Source organism: Venturia canescens, chromosome 4, assembly GCF_019457755.1.
Source record: "Venturia canescens isolate UGA chromosome 4, ASM1945775v1, whole genome shotgun sequence".
Lineage (NCBI taxonomy): Eukaryota > Metazoa > Arthropoda > Insecta > Hymenoptera > Ichneumonidae > Venturia > Venturia canescens.
In genome coordinates, this window is record NC_057424.1 from 15,464,319 (window position 1) to 15,487,619 (window position 23,301).

Below are 23,301 nucleotides of genomic sequence, written 5' to 3' on the forward strand. Positions count from 1 at the left end.
ATACTTTATTGGAATAGTCTGGAATACTGGCTGATGCTGGTATTGTTACGTATATAATATACCAGACGAGAAAAATACAGTTAGATGTCAATACGTACAGCTGGAAAGAAGGAATTATCTGTGAGAATGAGACGCAAGGCAGACGGAAGAGACGTAGAATAGTCACTTGGAATCCTTGCAAAATCTTAAGACTACCGTCGGGTTTCCATTATTTCCAGATTTCACGCCTTCTTGCTGCACCTCAATGCTCGATATTGCAAAGGAGGAGATGAATTTTGGAAAAAAGAAACCTATCACAGCCACGAGGTGGGAAGTTTGAAATTAAAAGCAGATTTTCATTTCAATCTTCATCGGGATTCAATATCCTTCACGATGTTTATTTAAGCGATATACCAAAAGATGGGAATTTTGATGTCGCATTGATGAAACCGATCATGATAAAAGGAGGCGAGCTTACGAAAATTTTTTTTGATTTTTTGAGTGGTATGCATTTATTATTATTGAGGGATTACATTCAAATGGTATAGTATGCGTGTGGCATTTTTGTATGCAACATGCCGAACGTACAACGTGTCAATACGAATAAAATATCGATCGTCGTGTGAGGTACTATAGCGGTATAAAATAGATGAACGAGATCATGACGTTGGTCCGCGCGTTTTCTTAGAGGTCAGGTTTTGAGGTTATCGATTGGCCGCTGAGAACAGTCGAGGTGAGAAGTTTCTTAGGATCGATTCGACGATTACCAATATCCTCCGAGACCACGAGCAACACCACCGTGACCGCCGTAGCCTGCAACAATGCTACCGGATGGTCCAGCAACGACTGCGGGAGCGGAAACTGGTCCTGCAACAGCGGCGTGTCCAACAGCAGGTCCAGCAATCACGGCACCGTGACCTGTGGATATTTAAAAAACAAATTTTAATGGCGGGTTTTTGAAATTGGAGAAAACGGTATGCGAAGGATCGAAAGCCTGGTTTAACGTCCGCATTAACGCTCGGACTTCTGAAACATGCAAACCAGGCCTCGAGTTGTAACTACATTGAGTCGGACCAAAAATGTTTACCATGTCCGAGTCCCCAACCGAGAGCTCCCAACCCGTGTCCACCCAATCCGTAGCCTCCCCAACCAAGACCAGCGTGTCCAAGGACAGCAGTTCCGCCGACCACGCTTCCGGAAACGACGGATGGAGCTGCCACTGAACCAGTAACTACTGCGCCTCCGTCAACGGCTCCGGAAATCCTGGCAGGTCCGGCGACCGGTCCAGCTAGCGAAGCTGGACCGACCCCGGGGCCGGCTAGTGCGGCGGGGCCCAAAACAGGTCCAGCGAGTGCTGCACCGGGTCCCCAGAGACCGGAAGGTGCTGCCGAGGCGATGGCTACGCTCGCTACCAACAAAATCGCTATTTGACTGCACATTTTCGCTTGATTATGAAATTATTGTTTTTGCAAATAAATAGCTATCGGAAGAGATTTCTTCGATTCGGATGAGGTAGAACTGTTGTCCGTTGACGGATAACGATGATGTGCTGTTGAGTACTCCGCTTGTGCCAGCTTTTATAGGAGACCCTATTGTCTGTTCTCCCGGTGCTTGGACATGTTGCACTTTGCAGAGTTGGGCGGGGCAGGACACGCCAAACATTCTCGCTCTCCACCCGTCTCACTTGCAACTCTCGCCTCTGGCACCAACGCACTATCGTCGTCTCTTATCAGTATTACGAGTCAATAACACGATCGTAATATAAATGTGTGTGTGTGTTGGTATCTCGCTACCACCGATCCTTCAAGGCCCCGACATAGCTGTGCTGGGTGTTCCTTCCAGTTTTCCTCCGTCCCACCCTAGAGGAACCTTGTCGCCATACGGCTCTTCAAAGCAACGACATCAAGATCCTACCGGCTCGTGTTTACGCTGCATCCGGAACGCTGAAAGAATTCGCACGTGCAGCGATGGCTGAGTCGTATTCGGGGATTGAAAGTTCTCATTGGAACGAATATTCCAAAGCATTAGGAGAGATAAAAATCTCGTCAAAATTGCAGCACCATTGCAGCTTCAACATTCCACCGAAGCACGAAGCATCAATAATTATTCGCGATGCGTCATTAAATTTGAGTCATCGCACCGGGACGACCTTGCCAAGAGGTTGCAGAGTCATCGAGTTCCAGCTTACGAAAAGTACTGTCCATGGATAATGCGAATAGAATAGGATACTTTTGTATTATAAGTGGGGCGTGGGCAATGAGCCAGGCTAATCTCTGTGCTGTTGCGACGTCGTAGTTTCGCATTGTGCATCCGTTTAGGGAAGGCATAGCCCACGCAAGTGAGACCGAGATTGTTGAGAGAAAATCGCATAACTGTATTGTCTCGTTGATTGTTTCGAGGCCCTGTAACATTTTCCCCAGGAGGCTTCTAACGATATGGATCATTCGTGGATCCCGTAGGCATCGTTAATAATATTTAAATAATCTGCATAACTAACAGAATTATATGCTTTGCTGATAATGTTCACTTCAATTATGTGCCATTCGCCGTCCGATAAAGAGCGTTGTACCACCTGACTCGTGGCTACGACTGCGAAATATTTCGCCATAATGCAGACGTTGGCTACAATGGAAAATAACACTAAAGTCAGCGTATCGTGCTACGAAATGGCAAATAATGCCCAATAAATACGCGCTTCACTGTATCACGATGCGTGAACTATTGGTGTCGTTATTTTTACATCTACGATATGCGAATTGTGTGAAAGCTTTCGAATTCGACTGTTTACGTGTGCCTGTGTGCGAAACTGAGACATAATGCATATCTGGTAGGCAGTTACGGATTTTCCATTATACAATGGCGATTACACGTGGAAGCGGATTAACGCAGCCGTTCGTGGCCCCAGTGTATGAAACGATTACCAGCGACGAGTTAAACGTTACTGGAGCAATCAGACAATGGGGAAAATACGAATCGGTACATTTTCGGTTTTCTGCCGTCATTTTATTTGTGTTAGTTTATTGTTAGAATTATTCTCACTGAAAATCAATGACGACCTTTCCATCATGAATGAAGAAAATTCTGGTGAAACTTTTCATTTTCGGCACACGATATAACGCCAATGAAACGCACACGTCAAAAACTACACGAGCCGCCATTACGAAATCCAATCTGCGTATTCGTTCTATTCGTATTTACTCGTTGTACGAGATAAATCGTTATAAGTTACTCGTTACAAAATAAATAAACGAAAATTTTGAACTTTTCAACAAGTTGGTCCATTTTTCCTCCAAGGTGATGTTATCCCTCCCGACATCGTAAGGTAAAGTATGAAGTAAAAAATGAATATTTATTACCTATTGTTGGGTATGATGCAAAAGGTCCATACAAAAGAAATAATTGACTGATTTTTAAATTACGATTAAATTGCTAAATTAATTTAAATAAAATATAAGAATTAAAATAATAGAAAAAAATAACTAAATTAAATTACGATCCGAACTAGACATTAATTACGAAACATAAATATCCGAAGATCAAAATAACATCGATTCGCTCCAGTCCCTGTGCGCGAGCCCACGCCAGTCCTGGCCTCTTCTTACGCACATGACACGATGCTGAGTTATTGCAGATCTCGTTAGAACGATTGTCACAGAAAGTAATTGTTGTTTACCGTATACCCGAGTTACATGGCGTCTCTGAATACAAGAGCACACGGTATTTCTATCCTGCTCTCGAGCTTAAAGAATCCTACGAGTCTAAGCTAATTGTTCGAGTCTGTACGCGGGGTCAAATTTGTGTACGACCCGAAGGAAACTGGTTTCATAGGGTAAATGTAAAACCCGGATACGCCAAGGGTCGATTGACATTCCACGACTGACTCTATGACGGAAATTCCATCGTTTGCATATGTGCGTGTTAACTCCCGACATAAACGTTTTTGTACACATCCATTTCGAAGTGTCTCACCGACGCCAACACCACGTCCCACCTCTCTTACACCCCGTTATGCAAACCATGTGTACACGTATCGACTATAGCTCCGTATTAACAGCACTCCCCACACGTGGCAATAAATGTCACTCGTACGTATGTACGACTCGAATCGAACGAATATATCCCAACTTTTTTATTTATTTTTTATTTGGTTTTTTTTTCTTTCAAAAGACAGATCGTATTTTCTTTGAGAGATTTTTATACGAAAGTCCTTGCGATGTATATGCTGATACCGAAGCTATCTGTATCTTCAACAATGTCCAAGCTACATGCCCCGCCTTTGCCCCACGATAGCACTAGCCAGCAAGTTCACCGACCCACACGTGTCACTTATTGTCGAACCAACGGATCCAATGAGTATAAGTCGCCGCTTATAAAGGTTCTCTTTCAATCGACGCGCGCGTCAATGTCTCCACGGATTCGGGGGGATCTACTACAACGACTGTTACGGAAAAATATTTTTTTTTTCCCTGAAAAAGGTGAGTTTTGTACCCAACAACCAGAAATTCTTTATGGGCATTTGTTTATAGAATATTTATAAATTGCTAGAGCGTAAGGTTTGATAGAAAAGCAATTATCTGGCAAACGACTACTGTTGAGAGATTTAGGATAATTATTCCGTTCGATTCTTATCTAGATGTGGTCGGATCGCAGTCATTTTCTCAATGACGGGCCGTCGAGTCGAGTGAGGAAGTCTGGAATGAATGATTTTTCTATCCAAAAAGCTACCCAAAGGTTTGCTTATCTAAAAATCTTGAAAAATTTATTCCACGTACGTCTTGTCTCGAATAAAAGATTTTTCCTCGGAACTCTAACAATAACGTAATCAATGAATAAGGGAACGAGTTACGGAATGAAAAGAAATCATTCGACTGTGTGGCTATTGGAATTGGTCTAGCAACTTTTGTGTTCTGGCTCGTATTGGTTTCCTGAAAATCAGGGCAACCAGAAGTACGAATCAATTATCGATCCCTCGGGGATATTCATGTTTCTCGATAATCGATAATGTGCCCACCGACACGGACCTTTTCACTTCCGTCTTGAAGCATTTCCTTGCGGTTATCAATCGCAGTGCTCAAATCCAATTTTATATTTTTCCAGACCTCAAAAATTATGTAAAAAACCGAATTCAAATTCTCAAGAATCGGGTTGGGATACGTTTCGTGGTTTACAGAGATCCATGGTAGTGTCATTTCAATAAGGTTCAATAAGGTTTGCGGAGGTTTGATTCCAATAATTTCTATCATAAATTCCGCCAAATGACTCGATTTCTCAACCAATAACATCGAGAACATCAGAGAAATTAGAAAAAAAATATTTTCCAATGTTTTCGTACGAAAATTCGTGATACAGAAATAATCTCCATTTTTTTGCAACCACGTGACAAACAAGGAATCGAAATTCCATACACTCCAATTCATATTATGGATTATGAGCTTTCCGTCAGCAAAAAATCTATTGAAATCCGTTTAGCAATCCTCCGGGTACACACAGCCCGACAAACTCTTTTCCCTCAGAGATTAAAACGCTATAGATACGTCTATAGAAATATTTGCACTCGTACACACGCGAATACGGTGCAGCGTTATCAGCAGATCTATCACAATCGATAATTCGAACGACCTTGCCTTCCGATCCGTTGCACAAAGCTGCTATCTGTCAGCGATGCAAATACATACATAGACGCAGACATTTACGGCTTAACAATTATCTACAGCGGGCGCGTATCGACCGCACCTCTCGAGACGTACTCTTGTGAGGGCCAATCTCGCTGTAATAACACTGTGGATCATACGCTAAATAGTGTTTGCAGTAGACTCACGAGGAGGGAGGAGAAAAAAATCGATAAAAAAGCAATGCACTCAGACACGAATCAGTTTGGATTTTGTGATCACGCGTTCATGTGATATTACACGACTGTAGAAAAAAAAATTTTGTCGTTTGTTCTAAAGTTCATTTTATGATTTTGTCGTTAGTTATGCACAGAAACGAAGAAAAAATACGCTCATATAAAGTTTGCTTTTGTGATAGCTATAATAATAATACTCATTTTCATGTTTTCATAAGAATTTCAATTAATTTTGATGCATTCAACAATACCCCGGGATAAAAGTGGGGTTCTTACATTCGCACAGTGTCTCCAGATGGCACTCGAGTGATAAATAATAATCCGGTGTTTTGTACGGGCAGAGACCATAGATTTACATGGAACAACAGGGCCCGTATTCATTTTTGAATAATTTTCCACTTTTTAGTAAGCTAGTTTGATAGCTAAAATTAATGAAAATAATATACATTTATATTTCTATGGTTTTACATGATGCTGAAGTTTACAACGTTGGAGTTGAAACTTCAGTGTCACGGTTTTATTGTTACAATAAACATTGAAATCAGAGGTTTTCAAAAAAATCGTTCAAACGTTCTCCTGTAATTATTTTTCGTTCAAGTATGATCCAATCTACCGAAATTCCATGCTTAAATGTCAATGTCAAATTTTGTGTTGACCCGTATTATTGGTCGAAACTTCGCGGTAAGATCGTGATAAAAACGCTATTTTTTATCGAACAAGAAATAAACAATTCCCCCTTGCTTGTTGTGCCAATTCATAAAAAATGTTCACTATCAAAATTGAGTGGCTAAGCAGTTCAATAACGAATATAATATTGTCGTGATCTTGGGATTTTGCAAGAAATAATTTTATTGGCAGAGACTTGACCTCCAGGTTCGAATCACTTCGTAATTGATTGAGTACAATGATATAGATAGAGAGCCAGGGTTTATGTTGCTTCATAAGTGTGCATGGCCGATAGTCGCTGACCGCATAAACTCTCTCACACTATCCGGTATGGAAGATTGATTTACCGCGACATTGAGTTAGCAATCGTACGTGTGTGCTATGTATAGAGAACACGCGCGGTGTGAACATGCATCCCCACACCAGGGCCTGGCCTGAGATAAATCGAAACTGAATCTCAAAGACGACCTTCGACTTGTCACGATTCGCCTCGTAACTGCAAGTGCACAGTGCACTACAAGCGCACTCGAGCGATCTTGCAATCCTGACATGCACACAATTTTCTATGTATTCGTAGACGACAATTACATTCGATTATTTGAACGAACCGTTCAAGAGTACAATTTCAATAAAAAATAAACGCTGCCAGAATAATTGTGGTGTAAAGAGTCATGCAAATGAATGTGTTTCAAATAGTTATTAAATAAAAAGGAATTCAAACAGAAAGAGGGTTGAAATGTTCATTGCCTACTGAGGCTAAGTATAATTAACAAACGCACGCACAATCTGAACATCGACACATGAAAAAAAACCACGCCTGAGAGGAGGCCAAGACGATTTCTCTCGTTTCCAAGGAAACGAGTTAAAAACACAGTTGTTTTTTTCGGTCTTGAGAAAAAGCAGAAAAGAGAACAGATCATCGCTCGAAAAGTATATTGATTGAATACAAACTAAGGAAAGCATACTTCTGGTATATTGAACATGATTCATTCATCTATTTCTTGGTTCTTATAATCAAGGTAACTTCACTAATTTTAAATTTATCTTAATTGTTTAGAATGTAATGTGCAAGACCTAGATGACTCTCAGCTAACACGGTAGTATCTATCTCGATCTCAAAACTCTATCGCACCGTGTGAGTCCCGTCTTGCACATCTCGCCATCTCAACTTGGTTCTCTCAATCTAAAAAATGAATATGAATCCTGATCATAAAATTTACTCTCCTTTTTCTCATTCGACTTTCTCAAAAAATCATGCATCATCATTCGAATCATTCTGAATTAATAAGATAATTTATTTTCAGGAATTATTAAATGCCAAACATATATTGAACGGAATGAATAATAGTATATTACGACCCTAGGCCCGAAAGTTGGATTTCCTGGCATGTGCGATGCCAGGATGTTAGATGCCCTAGCACATGCCAGGGCATCTAACATTTGGGCCGTGGGTTGTATACTATTTTTCTTGATCCCGTAGCCGAAAGTACGTTCAATAATTACTAGCAATTGCGAGGAGGGGGGGGCGGGCATTAAAAACATAAACAAAAAGTAAAAAAACACACACAAAATATCACACAATGATACAACAATATTATTAGTACAAATAAATAATTCGTTGATACATGTCTGATTCAAAGTCCCATGATAGTTAACAATTTTTATATATGAATATTTCCCGCTATACTTGACAATTTATATGAATATGTGCTTTCCTATGAACCTGGAATTTGGAAATACAACATTATTCCGGACGACCATATTCATTTTATAAGTTCGGTTACATTATTTTCTGTTTTCGCATCTGAACGAACAAATGTATGTTATTCGTCCGGGTTCATGGCAGTATAGCGCATAACATGAATGATAAAAGCTACGCTATACGCACCCGCTTGAAGCAAATGATAATGATGCTTGGCAACGAATAAACAAAATCATGGCAACGAATACAGGCTTCACATTCATATATCGAAATGTTAAAGGATCACCGGCCGCAAAAATATCGTCAGAGCGCACTGAAGTTAGCCGAGTTAGCCGGCCACGAAAAATGCTCTTCCCGGCCTGAAATGCGGCCGGAAAGTGCGTTCTTTCGGCTAGGGGAGCAAGAAAAATTGTTTTGTGACCAATGTGCCGTTTACGGGAGTACGAAACCGTTTGATCATTGGAAAACAACATTTGAGGGGTTATATATTTTCAGACTTTTCGAATAGTCCATCTTTTATTTTGATGTTTGTCGATATCACACTCGCTGATAATGGAAAAAATTTTCATTCACAAATTCCCATCGTTAGTAGTGCTTTACCGAGAATTGTTTACCCAGGCTGCCGGTATGCAAGCAGCGCATTTTTACCGAAATTCATCTCTGTGTCGTGAACACCGGAGCTCCAAAATCCGAGTATTTCACCACCGGTATTTTCGAAACTCCCAATTCTGTTTCGTTTCAATGGTTGGACTATTTACTATTGAAACTTTTCAAAATATTTAGGATCCCGATGGGTAGTGCAATCATCGAGTGCCGCACCGGAGAAATAATTAAAACTAAACTATTCCACTCAAGAAGGATCGATCGAGGTTTTTAGTATTTTCGACCCTCGAAAAATGCCCATAATCCAACACGTTTCAGCCCCAACGTTGAATTCGGCACCATGTGGTTTGACGATTCAATCGAACGATTTATTATTCTCTCTAGACTCCCCGAAGTATTGTCTTGCATCGTATGCGGCGATAAACTATTTTTGCTGGCGTCACGTGCCTCGTAAAATCCGGAAACTATCGATGGCGTAGATCTTTCATACGTTTGAAAGGTTTGGAGCATGTGCGCAAACAGCGATGAGATATCTTTTGTTACATTTGGTATTGTATCCGGTGGAGCGATCATTACAGAAGACTAGAGAGTGATAGACACACACCGGGAAAATTGGAGGCTCCACCAGGAGCGCCCGATTCTCCACGTGTGTGAGAGTAGAGTCCTCGAGGTTTCGGACCCGACTGTTCGTTCCGGATATGTGTGTAATGCAGTACAAATACCGGTACGACACGCACGACGCTTTCATTCGCAAATGTTTGTCTACAGTGTGCGAGTAAAGGGTATCCACGTGATATTGGGCAACATCATCGATTGTTGCTTGCGATGTTATCCGCACTGCAAACACAATGGTGTCATAACTATAACACGGCGACGTCCGTGTGTTGCCCGTGCACTCTTCACAGTTATCGTTTCAACTTTTGTACGTGTCAGGGTATAGAAACGTCATAGGAAGAAAAAAAATTATTTTATTTTTACACGTTATTCGTGTAAAGGAAACTCCCTCGGAGGCGAAATCGCTGGATCTTGTGACGCAGTGCGAGTGCAGCAGCGTCGATATTCTTATTCACGCGTCTACGCACTCGCTGCCATAATTACAGATTTCCGTTCTCATTTCGAGAAAAGTATAAACAGCGCATTGTTAACGCGGGGGCTATAAAATCGCACGGTTAGACTATCGAGTAGGCGTTCGTCCGATCGCAAGTGGGTGACCTTTGGGAATTTGTGGAGGTTCGGCGGCGCACTTCGAGCAAACGGAGCTGAGGCTTTCTCACAATCCATGGGATCTTGGAGGAGGTGATATTTCAACTGAGAGGCTGCGGAAAGCCTTTGACGAGTCTTCGCTCCAGAAAAACTGATGCAATACGCGGCGAAACCCAGAAGTGGTTCGGGCACTCTTACGTTCAATTCTGCGACGTCTAAAAAACGAAGACATCGCGATTTTGTGCGTATTCAATCACACGGCACACGCTTCATTGTCTCGCAGATATTTTTTCCTTCGGCATACATTAGTTCGCTGTTTATGCGCGTTACCGCGTCATGACTCGGTGGAGTCTGCGAAATGCATTGCTCTCGGGACGCGGAGAACAGTCAGAGGGCATAATTTTCCCATGGAGAATCCGCACGTGTCGCTTAGCTATAGCGAAGCAGCCTCGTGTCTATGGGCGCGTTATCCTTCCCCCATTCCGAAGGTTCGAGGCTCAGTTGTCTTTCTTTTTCGTTATAAAAATACTTTCTTAATTAAGCAATACTATGAGCGGATTCTTTAGATGAAATTTTGATGAAAAAAACTATTTCATGTTTCCAGTTTTCATGTTTTTTGTGGTTTATTTTATGGCCTTTCAGTAAAACCGATTCTTTACGTAATTCAGTGCAATTCAAGACACGAATCTGCATCGTTTATTCATTTTCATAAAGGTCATCATTTTTATCCGGAATGTTTCCCTTCTGGATTGACTGCGACGCGCGAGAGTCTTTCGTTCCGATTCACAAACTCGAAGATTCCTTTATTGCCTTCCACTCTTTTTATTTTTCGATCAGCTCCGAGAGTTATTAACCCCGAAAAAGCACGCCCAGCATCCTTCGGTTCCGTAGAAATTTCAATGACTTGAAAATCATTATTTTCATGTGTGAATTTCGTGGATGCGAACGCGACTTTTGTAAATTTCCAAAATCGATGCGTTTCGAACGAGTTTTTGTTAACAGCAATCACCATTTTTGCAAAATGCGCGATTTTCGGAGCTTGCCGAAAAATTCACTTGAAGTGAGTCTCGCAGTGTTGTGTACGTCGGTGATACGGCGAGTTGAATCTCAGCACGGTCGAATGTCTACACTTTGTGTCATAGGGAGCACTCGTCGAAGATTTCCTGATGGCTCTAATGTGAAATTTCGAAGCAAATAATTCAACTAAGCTGTCACAGTCGGGTTGGTTAAAATTGAAAATCCGAAAGGAAAGAAGATGAGGGTAAAGTCGTTGGGTTTTTTTTGATATTGTCAAATTCTCAAATTAGTATGAAAACGCATTTATATACGAGTACATTTATATAAGTATATTAGGAGTTACAAAATGATGGATTCAGTAACGACGTTGCTTCCTCGATGTTCACTCCGCTCATGAATCCAACTAATTGCATTCAGGTAGATTTGAGTTCGATGTAATTGGGGTGATTTACATTCATTAAAAGTGAATAAACGCCAGTTTATTCACTTATAAAGATTTGAGGTGTCCATGGAGAATGAAGCGAAGCTTAGTAGTGACCATGAACACCGTAACCATGACCAGCATATCCCGTATGGACCGCAGCTCCGTGACCAGCACCGTGAGCCGTGATTTTTCCTGATGGTCCAGCAATGACGACGGAACCAGCGTGCGGACCGGAAACTGCAGCTCCGCCGGCGTGTGGACCAGCTACGACGGCACCATGGCTTGCGGGACCAGCGAGCACTGCACCGTGATGAGAAGGCCCAGCGAGCACGGCACCGTGAGAAGCGGGACCGGCGAGTACCACACCGTGACCATGTCCACCGTGTCCGTAGCCTGCACAATGAACATTTCAAGTGGTAATCATGACCAAGGAGTGCCGCGTGATTTATTCATTGACTTGAACAAAGGGACAAAAATTTGCGGACTTGTTAGGCATTTTTATCTCCCATTGACTGAAAATCGAGTGCTGAAAAAAATGATACAAAAACTTCATGTTTGTCTAATGACACATAATTCGTACTCGATGAGTGACAGTAATTTTTAGTCATTTTGGGTGCTGAAGTTAATTTCGGCATTATCTTTTCTTCGTTACACTTCGAAATATTGATAACCTCAACAATAAGTGATTTATCATTGAAATCATTGAGTCAAACATCGTGCCAAGATCGTATTCCACATTCACAATAATCTTTGTGACTAATATTTATAAAATACCCGTCCCCTCACCACCAACGTAAGAAGCTCCGACGTAACCGTGGTGTCCATCATAAGCTCCGTAGCCTGCATAACCGCCGTGATCTCCTCCGTAAGCTCCATCGTAGTGTCCACCGTAGCCCTCGACATGAGCAGGGCCGGCGACTGATCCGGTTACGACAGCTGGTCCAGCTACGGCACCGGATACGTGGACAGGTCCAGCGACCGAGCCAGAAAGATGCGATGGTCCAATGGCTGGTCCAGCGAGGGAAGAAGCACCAACGTGAGGTCCTGCAATGCTGGCATGGCCCAGGGCCGGACCAGCTAGAGCGACACCGTGCGCGCCGTACCCTCCATGACCGTATCCGTAAGCTCCGTGATCAGCGAGCGCGTAAGCTCCATGAGCACCTCCGTAGGGTCCGTAAGCTCCGTGACCACCGTAACCAGTCCAAACAGCACCGCGACGTTCTCGGGTCGGTGCGGCGGTCGCCACTCCAAGTATAGCCAATCCAACAATCTGTGGACACACGTACACCGACACACATTTTAATTGATCGCCTCCCACTGATTAACACACCGGCGTTTGTGTCCAGCATCGACTTATCGTTGGTCAAAGAAAAACTCCCGTCAAAGAGGGAGGCTCCTGTTCGGTCATCCGCACGTTTTATCATCACACTTTGGTTACACTGTACTAATTAACGGCATACGGTTTCTAATTGCCAAAATAATCCGACGTTTCGTTAACAAAAGCTACTGAAATCTTTGCCCCTTACACTTCTACTCGCCTTCACTCCAACCTGATTCCATCGAATCAATTTTCAACTCCTCTTTCTCTACTTACAAATGCCTTCATCTCGCTGACTCTGTCGCTCGCTGAGTGTTTCAAGATACTCCAACGTACAACCTTATATACCTTAGAATCCCGAGGATCGGCACCGCGCCCCCGCGCGCTTTATCCCTTCAAATCATATCCGCTGATGGGAGCCGTGCTCACCCGTTGCGCAAGAAGGTCACCGACGCCACGCCCCAAGTTCTTACGGAACCGCAACATCATCGGGGACCCCCTTTTGCCTCTCTCGCGCCACCATTTTTTTCATTCGTGTCCTTCGAGCTTCGGGGGTACCACGAGAAATTCTTTATACCATGGTTGCGGCTATGTGGAATTATTAATTGTTGCTCGATACAGTATCCATTTGTGTGTACATTCCGGAACTCCAACCGGACTCTACGATACACGTCTTTGGATTGAATTTGCAGCCGATGTAGTTTCAGGGCTTTTCAATCTTCCTCGTACAATCGAATTTTACTCAGAATTTAAGCTCTCGGCAACACATTTCACTCCGATTTTTTTTTATTCAGAAGATAATTTTGTGATTTTAGTATGTCACTATTTACCGAGGATGAGTTCTCTCTCCCGAGTTCATTTATTATTAAAACAATTTCGCTATAATATGAGCGATTATTATGTGAAGCTCATGCAGATTCAAACTTTCTCATTATAACTTTGAAACTTTTGTGCTGTTAGTCAATTCAGGCCCTCAAACACTTATAATCACGTGGTGCTTTTCGTAGAGAAAATACGGTGCTCTTGATCATCGGGTTTAAGAAATTGAGAAAAAAAAATACAAATGAGTCCCAAGAGATGCGAGAAGCATTGTTTTTTCAAACATTCAATGATCTGCAAGTTAACGATTTTAGAAAAGGTCGAAGAAACAAAACTAAAAATCAGTTTAACATCGACAAAAGAAAGTTGATTTAGTGTTACCGAAAAATATTTTTTTTGTTACAAATTTTTGTCGCTCATACGAATCAACGCTTTTCAATTTAGTAATAATTCATGGATTGAGGGCAAAGTCATTTGTTGTTTACCAAATGGAGGACCAATTTTTGGGCAACATCAGCGAAGGCCTGGGATTCAAATTTGATTTGACATCCACATATTTTGATCAATTTTCATTTTACAAAAATATTGTTACGAAAAAAATGCACCTGCACGGATTAATCATGAATTTTATGGAGAACAAACTTGTCATAAATTTTCTAACAAATTTTTGGGAATCTTTGTCACCAATAAATAAAAGCCCGATAAAATCTATGGCTGTAGTCCATGAAGAGTGTTACTTTAGCGAAAAAAATATCTCGGAAGATCGTGATGTCAGACTGTATCATAAAATTATTTATGCCGAGTGTAAGTCGCATTAACTTGCTATGTAATCCTGCTAATAATCGTTGCGATTCATTTATTGGCTCATACTAGTTTTTCACACGAGATTCTCATCTCTTGACACATCGCATACCGTGAGCTCTGAAATAAGATTCACATAGGTTTATGAGGTTTTTGAGAATTTGAGAATTATCGGCTGTCTGTACAGCAATTATGTATCGGAGGATTTGCAATCAAAAGTTCAACTGTAAAAGGTTTACTGTGAGCTCGATATTAGTTATGTACGAGCGATCTCACGTGAAATATCATGTTAAAAAGAAAGAAAAAAATTCTTTGATGAAAATCCTTGTATTTGCGTATTAGTAGCATAATTGAAGACCAAAAACGTTCAATTTTGATTGCTTTTGATTCGTAGAATCTCAAAAAGCTACTTAAGATTTTTCAATTTTTCAAAAACACCGTATTGAAACGAAATGTAGCAAAGGTTCTTGCCGTTCATTGTACCTGAGAAGGATTCAAAGTTATCAGAAATTCAGTGGATCTTAGTGAAGCCTCAATTTTAAATTTTGATGAAAAAATTTTCCATGAAGTTCCCCATACCTAGGATAACAAGATGTTTTGTACGAGTTGAAAGTGTAAATATATATTTTCAAGAGAAATAAGGGATAAAGAGCACAAAAAATTGTTATCGAAACGAGGGCACAGCATCCACGATCGCACTCTGGACCGATCTTTTCTTTCACTCTGCAATTAAATCCATAGCGATCAGTCTGGTGAACTCGCGAGATGATACGAGCAGTCTTCTCCTTGCTGGAGACGTCGCGAACTCGACCTTTAAGCCACCGAATGTTACGAAAGACAGGGTACCTGTAAAAGCATGCTTGGGTTACCAGAGCGCTCTATCATGGACTCAGGTTATACGATGATCGATCGGGTTCACTGACGAAACTCTGGGCAACAAAAGTTTCCTACTAAATCATCTAATTATGATGGAAGTGGTGAAGGGTCGAAAACCATCATTCGGTTATATCGAAAATATGAAATTTTCCTGTCGTCCAGTAAATTTTCGATTTTGTAGAATTTCTATATAAGAATAGAGAAATTAAAATAATTGTTCAATATTCATTCGATTTTGCTACGAAAAACATTGCAAAAGTCAGAAATCTCAAGCTCCGAATTTTTAACAATAAAAAATTTTCGTTAATAAAACTCTCATCGTGGCATGAATTTTAATACAAGGAAAATCACACTCAACTCTTGAAACCGTTTGGAATAATGGGTTTAGTATGTAAAACAAATTTGTTTGTGTAAAAGGGAGACGAAACCGAGGATAAATTCACGTGAGATATATTGAAATTGAGTTGAGAAGAATTGAGAGGTGGACGGGGTCGTCCAATCGAACGTGATCCGAGTTAATGGTGAGACTGACATTTCCATTCATTGTTCCCAACCGTTGCTACAGATGCAATTTACCTTCGGTTATGGTGGCGAAGTTAAACTTCTCGGGCTTACACGAGGAACAAATACTGTGAATTTACCGATAAATTAAAAACGTTTCAGTTCATGACCTACTTCTCATTCGAGATTAGTGTATAATCGCAGCGCAAACTTCTCCGAATTCCAATTTGTGCAAAATTCACTCTAGGCACTTTTTCATTATCAGCTGTTGATGAACGAATGCGTGCGAGGGCGTAATTGCTTGACGTTATGGTAAATTAACCTTGGCACGGAAACTTTGCATTTCGAGGACATTTTATCTCGTTTTATCCTCCAAATGAATGTTTGTCAGCATCTTTGTCAGAACACTCATTTCTTTTTCAGCCAAATTCCATTGAAATGTTGATAAATTCGATTTTTGAATTTGAATACCTTAAAAAAAGCTGCAGTCTTCGTGAGCGAAAGAATTCCACAAAAATCATTCAAAGTTTCGATTTTCCTCGAAAACTTAGTTCACTTTTGAGTAGCGTAAATAATTTTGAAGTTCAGAATATAATTTTATTTTTTCTTCTTACACAGTTGCATAAGCAATGTAACAAAATTATTGAATTTTCAATTTCAGGTGACAACACCTTCATTTTCGTTTATTTTATTTTACATTACAATCCCAGTAACATTTTCTTTCCCCTAAGAAGAAAAAATTTGAATTCACTTCGTACGAAATTCTATTGCAGAAACGATAACAATTTATAGAATCTATTGAATACGTTCATGAAGTGAGATCACTTTGAGTAACGAGGACGTTACGCAAAATTTCTCTGATAGTTATTGAGATACGAGACGAGCAAAGCTCACTGGTGCGAGTTGGATAATTAGACAATTCAAACTATTAATTACTGTGAATTGGTTGTAAACGAGGGTTCTCCGGTTGAGGGTATCGTCGTGATTCAGTGGTTGAGACGAACAATCGAACAAAAGATGGCTTCGGTACACGTTACGAATAAGTGCAGGAACGTGACATTCGGCCACGAAGAGCAATGTATATAATGCATCCGTCATATCCTATAACTGGCGGAGAAGCGATGCCATTTCTCTACCCGTTAATGACAATTATTGAACTAATTTGAGCGCTTTCAGCGTGATACGATGTCGGAGCGATTCTATCGACAACGACCGGATGTAGCCGGGAGCAATGTGATGGTTCTCTTTAGTAGAATCTCCTGAACAACCGAATTGGTCATTCCCAGGCTTTTGCGAATCGGTTCGTCCAGTGCTTGGCGGACCAACGAACTTTGCTGAATTTATCCATATCCAAAACGTACTGCTATGCTCCGGTCACTGGTAGCCATAATTGCTGGAAAATCAATTAGATACAGAACATTGTGCAGGCAACTTCCACAAACGATGAAACTGACGGGATCCAAGTGCTCGAGTGTGTTGGTTGAATGATCAAAATGGCTAATTTGTTACGTACCTGTAACTATTGATATAGCTATTCCTTAAAATTGCTACCATTTGGTACAATTATCCTGTTTCAAACTCAATCAACCTGGTGGAAACGGATCGAAATTACTTTTTCACCGGATGGTGAATAGGCTCCCTTCATTATGTTCCCGATTCAATGTATGATCAACTTGAGATTGAAACGTTTCACTGGAAATGTTTAGAATAGAAGAATTATCAAGTGTGGAATTTCAGGAGCTGGGTAATTGGCAACTTCAGGTCATTTACTTCTACGAATTTGTCTATGTCTGTACACACCTGTCACACGAACTCAAGTTTTCTCATATGTAATTCGTACAAACTCACTTTGGTGACGTTGAGAGCTGAATGATTTAATATGTCTCTGAATTTTTTACTGCTACTCCGAGCCCTTGCAGTCTATAATTGAGTTGCTCTGCACAAATACTTGAGCGAATGCGAACAAGGGTTGGAAAACCATCTTCTGATTGCCAGTAGTCTTTCATCTAGAGTGGTCGAATTCTGGTTGCAGTAATTACGTGAATGGTACAACAGAAGTTCATGATTGGTCTTGAAGAGTCACCTGCATAGACAGCTGATTATAATTATCGTTGTTTTATGTTCAGGAATGTGTCTGATCATGCCTGGAAAATCATGACAACGTGATATTCGTATTGACAAGTTGATATGCATTTTACCTTCTGGCAGAATTTTTTTTCTCTTTTGTAGGATTTCTAATGCAAGCTTCTCTCCATTCACACTGCATTTGAAAATTTCGTGTGCCGGTCACTGAAACGAGTTTTCCCCGATGGAAAAGGTGCCCCAAATCAACGCTCGTTAGCGAAGTCGATTGTCATCTTCAGAAAATGGTCCACATCAATATTCAGAAGGAATCGATGATTCAACGACGACATCGCCATGGGGAAGTGGAATCGAGAAAACTATGTCATCGGTTTCCTTTTGGTGAGCTGGACAAAAAATATATTGATTAAACACCGCACGCTATTGTCAATACGATGCAGAGTAACGCATTGAAATAACGATCAAATTGGTGGCATATTTATTCTTTGTATAATTCCAAAACAGAGGTCTAGTTTTCGATAAATGGATTTAGTAGCTTTGAAAATATTACGAATTTCGGGTTGAAAATTGGATTCCCCAAACCATATCAATCAATTTCGTGAAATATTTAATTTTCTTATTGGAAAATACGGAATATTCTCCCACTACTATTCGATTAAAGTGATAATAAAGTTCTTCTCACTTTTGGAATAAAACTCATGATAAACTTAAGATTCCACTTAAACCCGACAATGTCGTGTTTCACTAACTTTGATGCCATGTACTTTCAGTATGCGCGGAAGTTGCCAAAACATTTTTATTCAACGATGGACGACAGAAAAACCACGAGAATAAGATATCGTGACTGCAATCAAATTTGAAAAATGATTTTATCAAATTTGAGTATTCCTAACCAGACCAAAAAGTCATTTGAGACACCTCAATTAAATCATTAAATTCTCAACAACTGGAATATCGAAGGACTGAATGCTGCAGCCAGCAAGTTGTACGTTCGTGAATGGCTTTGCAATAATTTCGATGTAGACATCAGAAGCGAACCGATGAGAAGATTTGAATGATGTGGGAGGTTAAAATAGCAATAGACAAGGTAAGATTGAGTTTTAAATACTGATGCTTTATTTTATATAAAGTATTGTATAAATGTATAAACGCTATAAATACGTGGTATCTATCTATGGTGGTGGTGGGGTGCTAGTAGTGATCGCATAGAAAGGGTATGACGAGGGCGGGCGGGGTCGGGGGCCGGCGGCGGCGCGCCTTCTATGTACATTCATTCACTCACGGGAACGGCTGACCTACCATAATCTACCGGTCTCCTTCACATAACACGGGTACTTGTATGTATATGCATGTATATATATATACGTCCATACTAAAGACACATTGCGTTGGCTCTGCATTTTATGTACTTGATATATATATGTGTGAAGAAGTAGTAGGTATAGTAATAGTATATATATATATATTTGTGTATATATATATAAATATATATATAGAAGACATATGCATGGACGAGTATGTAATAATAATATGTATGCTTGGGTGCGGCAGTGAGTATAACAACTGTGAGGAAACTTGGGTTTCCTCAACAAGGGATAGTATATGTGAGTGAGAGCGTCGGCCTACAAAAGATGGAAGATGTAAGAGAATTGGAAGTGTCGAGATGCAAGCGAGTGGATTGTTCAGAAAACAGAAGAATCAGCTCGGTTGTGTATCGACCATAGAAGCGGCAAAGCTTGTCCTATGACTGGGCTCATGACGGAGCTTATCGCGTAATCTTCTCGATGTTGATGAGAAGTCCGCTCGATTTACGAGATTCGTATATGAACATACGATCGAGCCGTAGTAGCGCACTGTCGCTGCACGATATCGCGGTTGCGGTCTCACGATGAAGTGTAAAATTTACTAGATATTCCCACGAGATGATGATTTCTCTTGGGGTGGGTAATGGGAACCGCTTGATCGCGCCTCGCCAGGCACTGGTCGAATTGTTTGTTAAACACGTATCTCATTGTCTCTCGCGGTATGATCACGTGATGTTAGGATGATTGGACGAGCAATTAGATGATTCTGACGGAGTGTCCGACTGACTACTCTATATAGCTGCCATGCTCCGAGGTTGGACGAAGCTCCGACGTTGGTAACGCGTTCGCTGACCGGTATGACCGTGGTGGGTTTGCCGCCGTCGCCGAGCCGAGATCGCTGGGGTCTAAGACCGTCTTACCACTTGTGGATGGGGGCGGGGATGATAGCTCCGTGGGAGCCGAGACCGGCGTGGATGGCGCCAGATGGTCCGTTGATCACAGCAACTCCGGCGTCGTGTCCGCCAATACCACCGGCAATACCGGGGCCTCCTCCTCCGATGACAGCGATGGCACCAGCACCACCGAATCCACCACCAAGACCTCCGAATCCACCTCCGGGAGCAGCAGCAGCAGCGGAGCCAGAGCTACCGTCGTCACCGTTGATTCCACCGGATCCGGCGTAGAAAGCGACTCCACCGTAGCTGGGTCCAACGAGGTTAGCGGTAGCCTGGGATGGTCCTACGAGGGTGGCGGTTCCTTGGGATGGTCCTACGAGGGTGGATGGGCCAGCAGCGGGTCCAACAAGGCTGGATGGTCCGGTACGGGGTCCTCCAACGGATTTGGCTCCCTCTTGGGGTCCTACGAGGTCAGATGGGCCAGACTGGGGTCCTACGTTGGCCTTGGGTCCCTCAGCGGGTCCAATGTCGGACCTTCCACCGGTAACTCCTACGAAACCGCAACGATTCGTTACTCACTCTTCAAGTGTCTACATCCGTTCGGACACCGAAATATCGATTATACTAACCACCAGATACGATTTGTTGGACTCCCGCGGCACCAGCAGCGGCAGCAGCACCAGCAGCGTAGCTGGCACCAAGACCACCGGATCCCAAGCTAGCGGCACCACCCTGGAGGGAGGCAGCGGTACCAGCTCCAGCGGCGAGACCACCGCTAAGTCCGGCTCCGTGTCCGTATCCACCATATCCGTAACCGCCTCCGTGACCACCACCGTATCCACCGTGGGCGATACCAGCGCGCGCCGTCGCTACGGCCAGACAAGCGAAAACAATCTGGAAAAATCGAGAGGATTCCCTCCATTTATTCGACTCCCATTTCTCTTGTTACCAAAACTTCGGATACATGTATATTCTGAGCGTTTTCATCGTTTTTTTTTTTTTTTTTTTTTTTTAAATTTTCTCGACGTTCGTAATACTACCGGACTAAGGCACAAGAATCGAATTACGGAAGCTAAAGTATCAGACTCATGAACAATCATCGTACAGACGTAATATACGGGATACTAGCGTTGCTCTATGAGCGAGTTACTCGACGCGGCACCGATTACAGACTAGAGAAGTGTGCGCGCGCGAGCTCGAGACCCCAGGAAGCATAACCGCGTTGGCTTTCACTTTCAATGGGAGCGCGCTGCACGCGGTATGCAAGTATATGTTGCACTCGACAACAGAGGTAGGAAGAAACTGAGAAGCTAATGCGAAATTGCCATTCTCGAAGTATCCCCCGAAGGTATACTGCCGATCATATTGAACGAAAAAATCCACTTTTATATATCGAACGCGAGTGCAGCACGCGAACTGGATCGAGATGCAAACGCGAGTTTAAACATTCCCAATTCCGGTGACATTAAATCGTTGTGTCACGCAAAACGAGTTCAGAGACTACGACTTGATGGTAAAACTCGAAAATGGACTAGTTGCTAGGGTGAAATGACTTTTCCGAGGCCCGATCCAAACGTAACCGTCGATATGCCGTAATATTTCGTAATTGGACCGAGATTCCCCCCATCGATTGCATTTTCGAATGGCTTACTATTTTCTCAGTTAGTCCGAGCCACGATTCCATATTTGGCGGGGAAAAGACATCGCGAAACAGGCTTAATCGCCGTTCTTCGATCCACCGAGAATTTCTATCTCACTTTATATTATGTTGCGTGAAAAACAGGCTCGCATATTTGTGCTTTTCTGTACTCGATTCAACTAAATGAAATAAAACTTGATCAACTAAACGAGCACTTAAGGTGTGCCAGCGTAATAGCCAACGGCAGGACTCGCTACGCAACTCTATTTGTGGCTCCTTATAATTAATTGGATAACTAAAAAAGTTCCCAATCACTCCGTACATCTTTTCGTTTTCCGCGTTAAACATTTCAGACTTTAACCGGTCGATTATGCAAGAACGATCGAGTTTTTTGTTCTTTCGGTTTTATTTTTTCCCGATGATCCGCAAATTGAAATTGACGATTTCGAAAAACCTTCGGCCACCCGCAACCGGTACAATGCAATTACCGATCTTCCCGCATGTTCCGAGAATCAGCCCGAGCTGTTCGAACCCAAGAGTTTGCTGAACGAGATTTAGAAAGGAAGTTTTGAGCGTTCAACGAGCCCGATCGAGGCAAACAGTGCTTCGGATTTATCTAGGTTCCGCTAATGTGACGATCGCGAACCAAAGTCTTCTCGAACGTATGTGTAGCTGCACTCACGATACTCTTTACTTGGACTGTTACTAGAGCGAAACACACGTCGCCGTGAATAAATTCGAGTTGATATGAGAATCGAGAGCAGGTAAAAATGCCGTGAAAAAACTCGAAATGACGAAAAAAATGGCTTTTCGTTTACAACTCTAATAGAAATCGTGATACATCACCGACTTTTTCTAACGAGATTATCGTACCAGTGATTGTGCATTAATGAACGTGAGTTTAATCGAGAACAACCAGTTTGCTGGAGAAAGATGACTCGATATTGTAATAGCAACCGGTTTGCGAGACTACCGTTCGAGCGCTTTCCTCGATTGATCGCGAGGGAGTGCCGAGTTTGTGAATGAAAAGTCGTAAAAACGTAGGTTAATGAAAGCAAATGTGAAGATGATTCTTTAGCGGCCAGAGTTTTATAATATTTGACATTGAATGAAAATAGAGATATTTAATGAGCAATTTGAATATTTGGAAAGACCAGAGCTGCGTGAATGTTGTTGATCGCAATCCAGTGCATGATGAGTATCAGGAAAAACTCGGAATAAAGAATGTGCATTGAAAAGTCGAAAAGATTCGCAAACTTGAGAAGTATTCCAAGGGAAAATAAAAAAATGTCATTTCGCATAATACCGAAAATATAAAAATGATCAATTCGAAGAAACTTCGAATTACGGATGAGAAATAGTGAAATTATTTCAAAAGGAATAGAGTCAAAAAGATCATTAATGAAATGTAAAATGAATTTGAATGAGAGAACTGAATATTTGGCCAGAGATGAAGAGCCTCTGAGAGGACACCCTACAAACCACCCTGATATACTCACAAAGCACTTCATGTTTGGTGTGTGTTTGGTGGGTTGGTAGTCCAGTGAATGACTGACTTGGGCTGGGTCGACGGGCCTTATATACGCCCAAGTCTACACTCTGGCCACCGCTCCACAATCACCATCC

At 41.9% G+C, this 23,301-nt stretch overlaps 3 protein-coding genes and 1 long non-coding RNA gene across 4 annotated transcripts; all 4 read right to left on the bottom strand.

Annotated features, from left to right (window-relative positions):
* Window positions 1–462: 462 nt before the first annotated feature.
* LOC122408982 (glycine-rich protein-like) lies at window positions 463–1,540 on the bottom strand. The gene is made up of 2 exons (XM_043416134.1): window positions 1,067–1,540; window positions 463–897 (listed from the first exon to the last, which is right to left on the bottom strand). The coding sequence occupies exons 1-2, from the start codon at window positions 1,416–1,418 to the stop codon at window positions 743–745; spliced, it is 507 nt and encodes a 168-aa protein (XP_043272069.1). The 5' UTR covers window positions 1,419–1,540; the 3' UTR covers window positions 463–742.
* Window positions 1,541–11,301: 9,761 nt separating this feature from the next.
* On the bottom strand, window positions 11,302–13,060 carry LOC122409381 (keratin, type I cytoskeletal 9-like). Its single transcript, XM_043416893.1, has 3 exons — window positions 13,034–13,060; window positions 12,226–12,709; window positions 11,302–11,832 (listed from the first exon to the last, which is right to left on the bottom strand). Exons 1-3 carry the CDS (start codon window positions 13,043–13,045, stop codon window positions 11,543–11,545), a joined length of 786 nt encoding a protein of 261 aa, XP_043272828.1. The 5' UTR covers window positions 13,046–13,060; the 3' UTR covers window positions 11,302–11,542.
* A 3,371-nt stretch (window positions 13,061–16,431) lies between these two features.
* LOC122409382 (uncharacterized) lies at window positions 16,432–18,479 on the bottom strand. Its single transcript, XR_006260668.1, has 5 exons — window positions 18,387–18,479; window positions 17,953–18,222; window positions 17,555–17,837; window positions 17,268–17,446; window positions 16,432–17,147 (listed from the first exon to the last, which is right to left on the bottom strand). It is a non-coding gene; the product is annotated as an uncharacterized lncRNA (long non-coding RNA).
* Window positions 18,480–18,929: 450 nt separating this feature from the next.
* LOC122409380 (spidroin-1-like) lies at window positions 18,930–23,301 on the bottom strand. The gene is made up of 3 exons (XM_043416891.1): window positions 23,175–23,301; window positions 20,666–20,930; window positions 18,930–20,586 (listed from the first exon to the last, which is right to left on the bottom strand). Exons 1-3 carry the CDS (start codon window positions 23,184–23,186, stop codon window positions 20,057–20,059), a joined length of 807 nt encoding a protein of 268 aa, XP_043272826.1. The 5' UTR covers window positions 23,187–23,301; the 3' UTR covers window positions 18,930–20,056.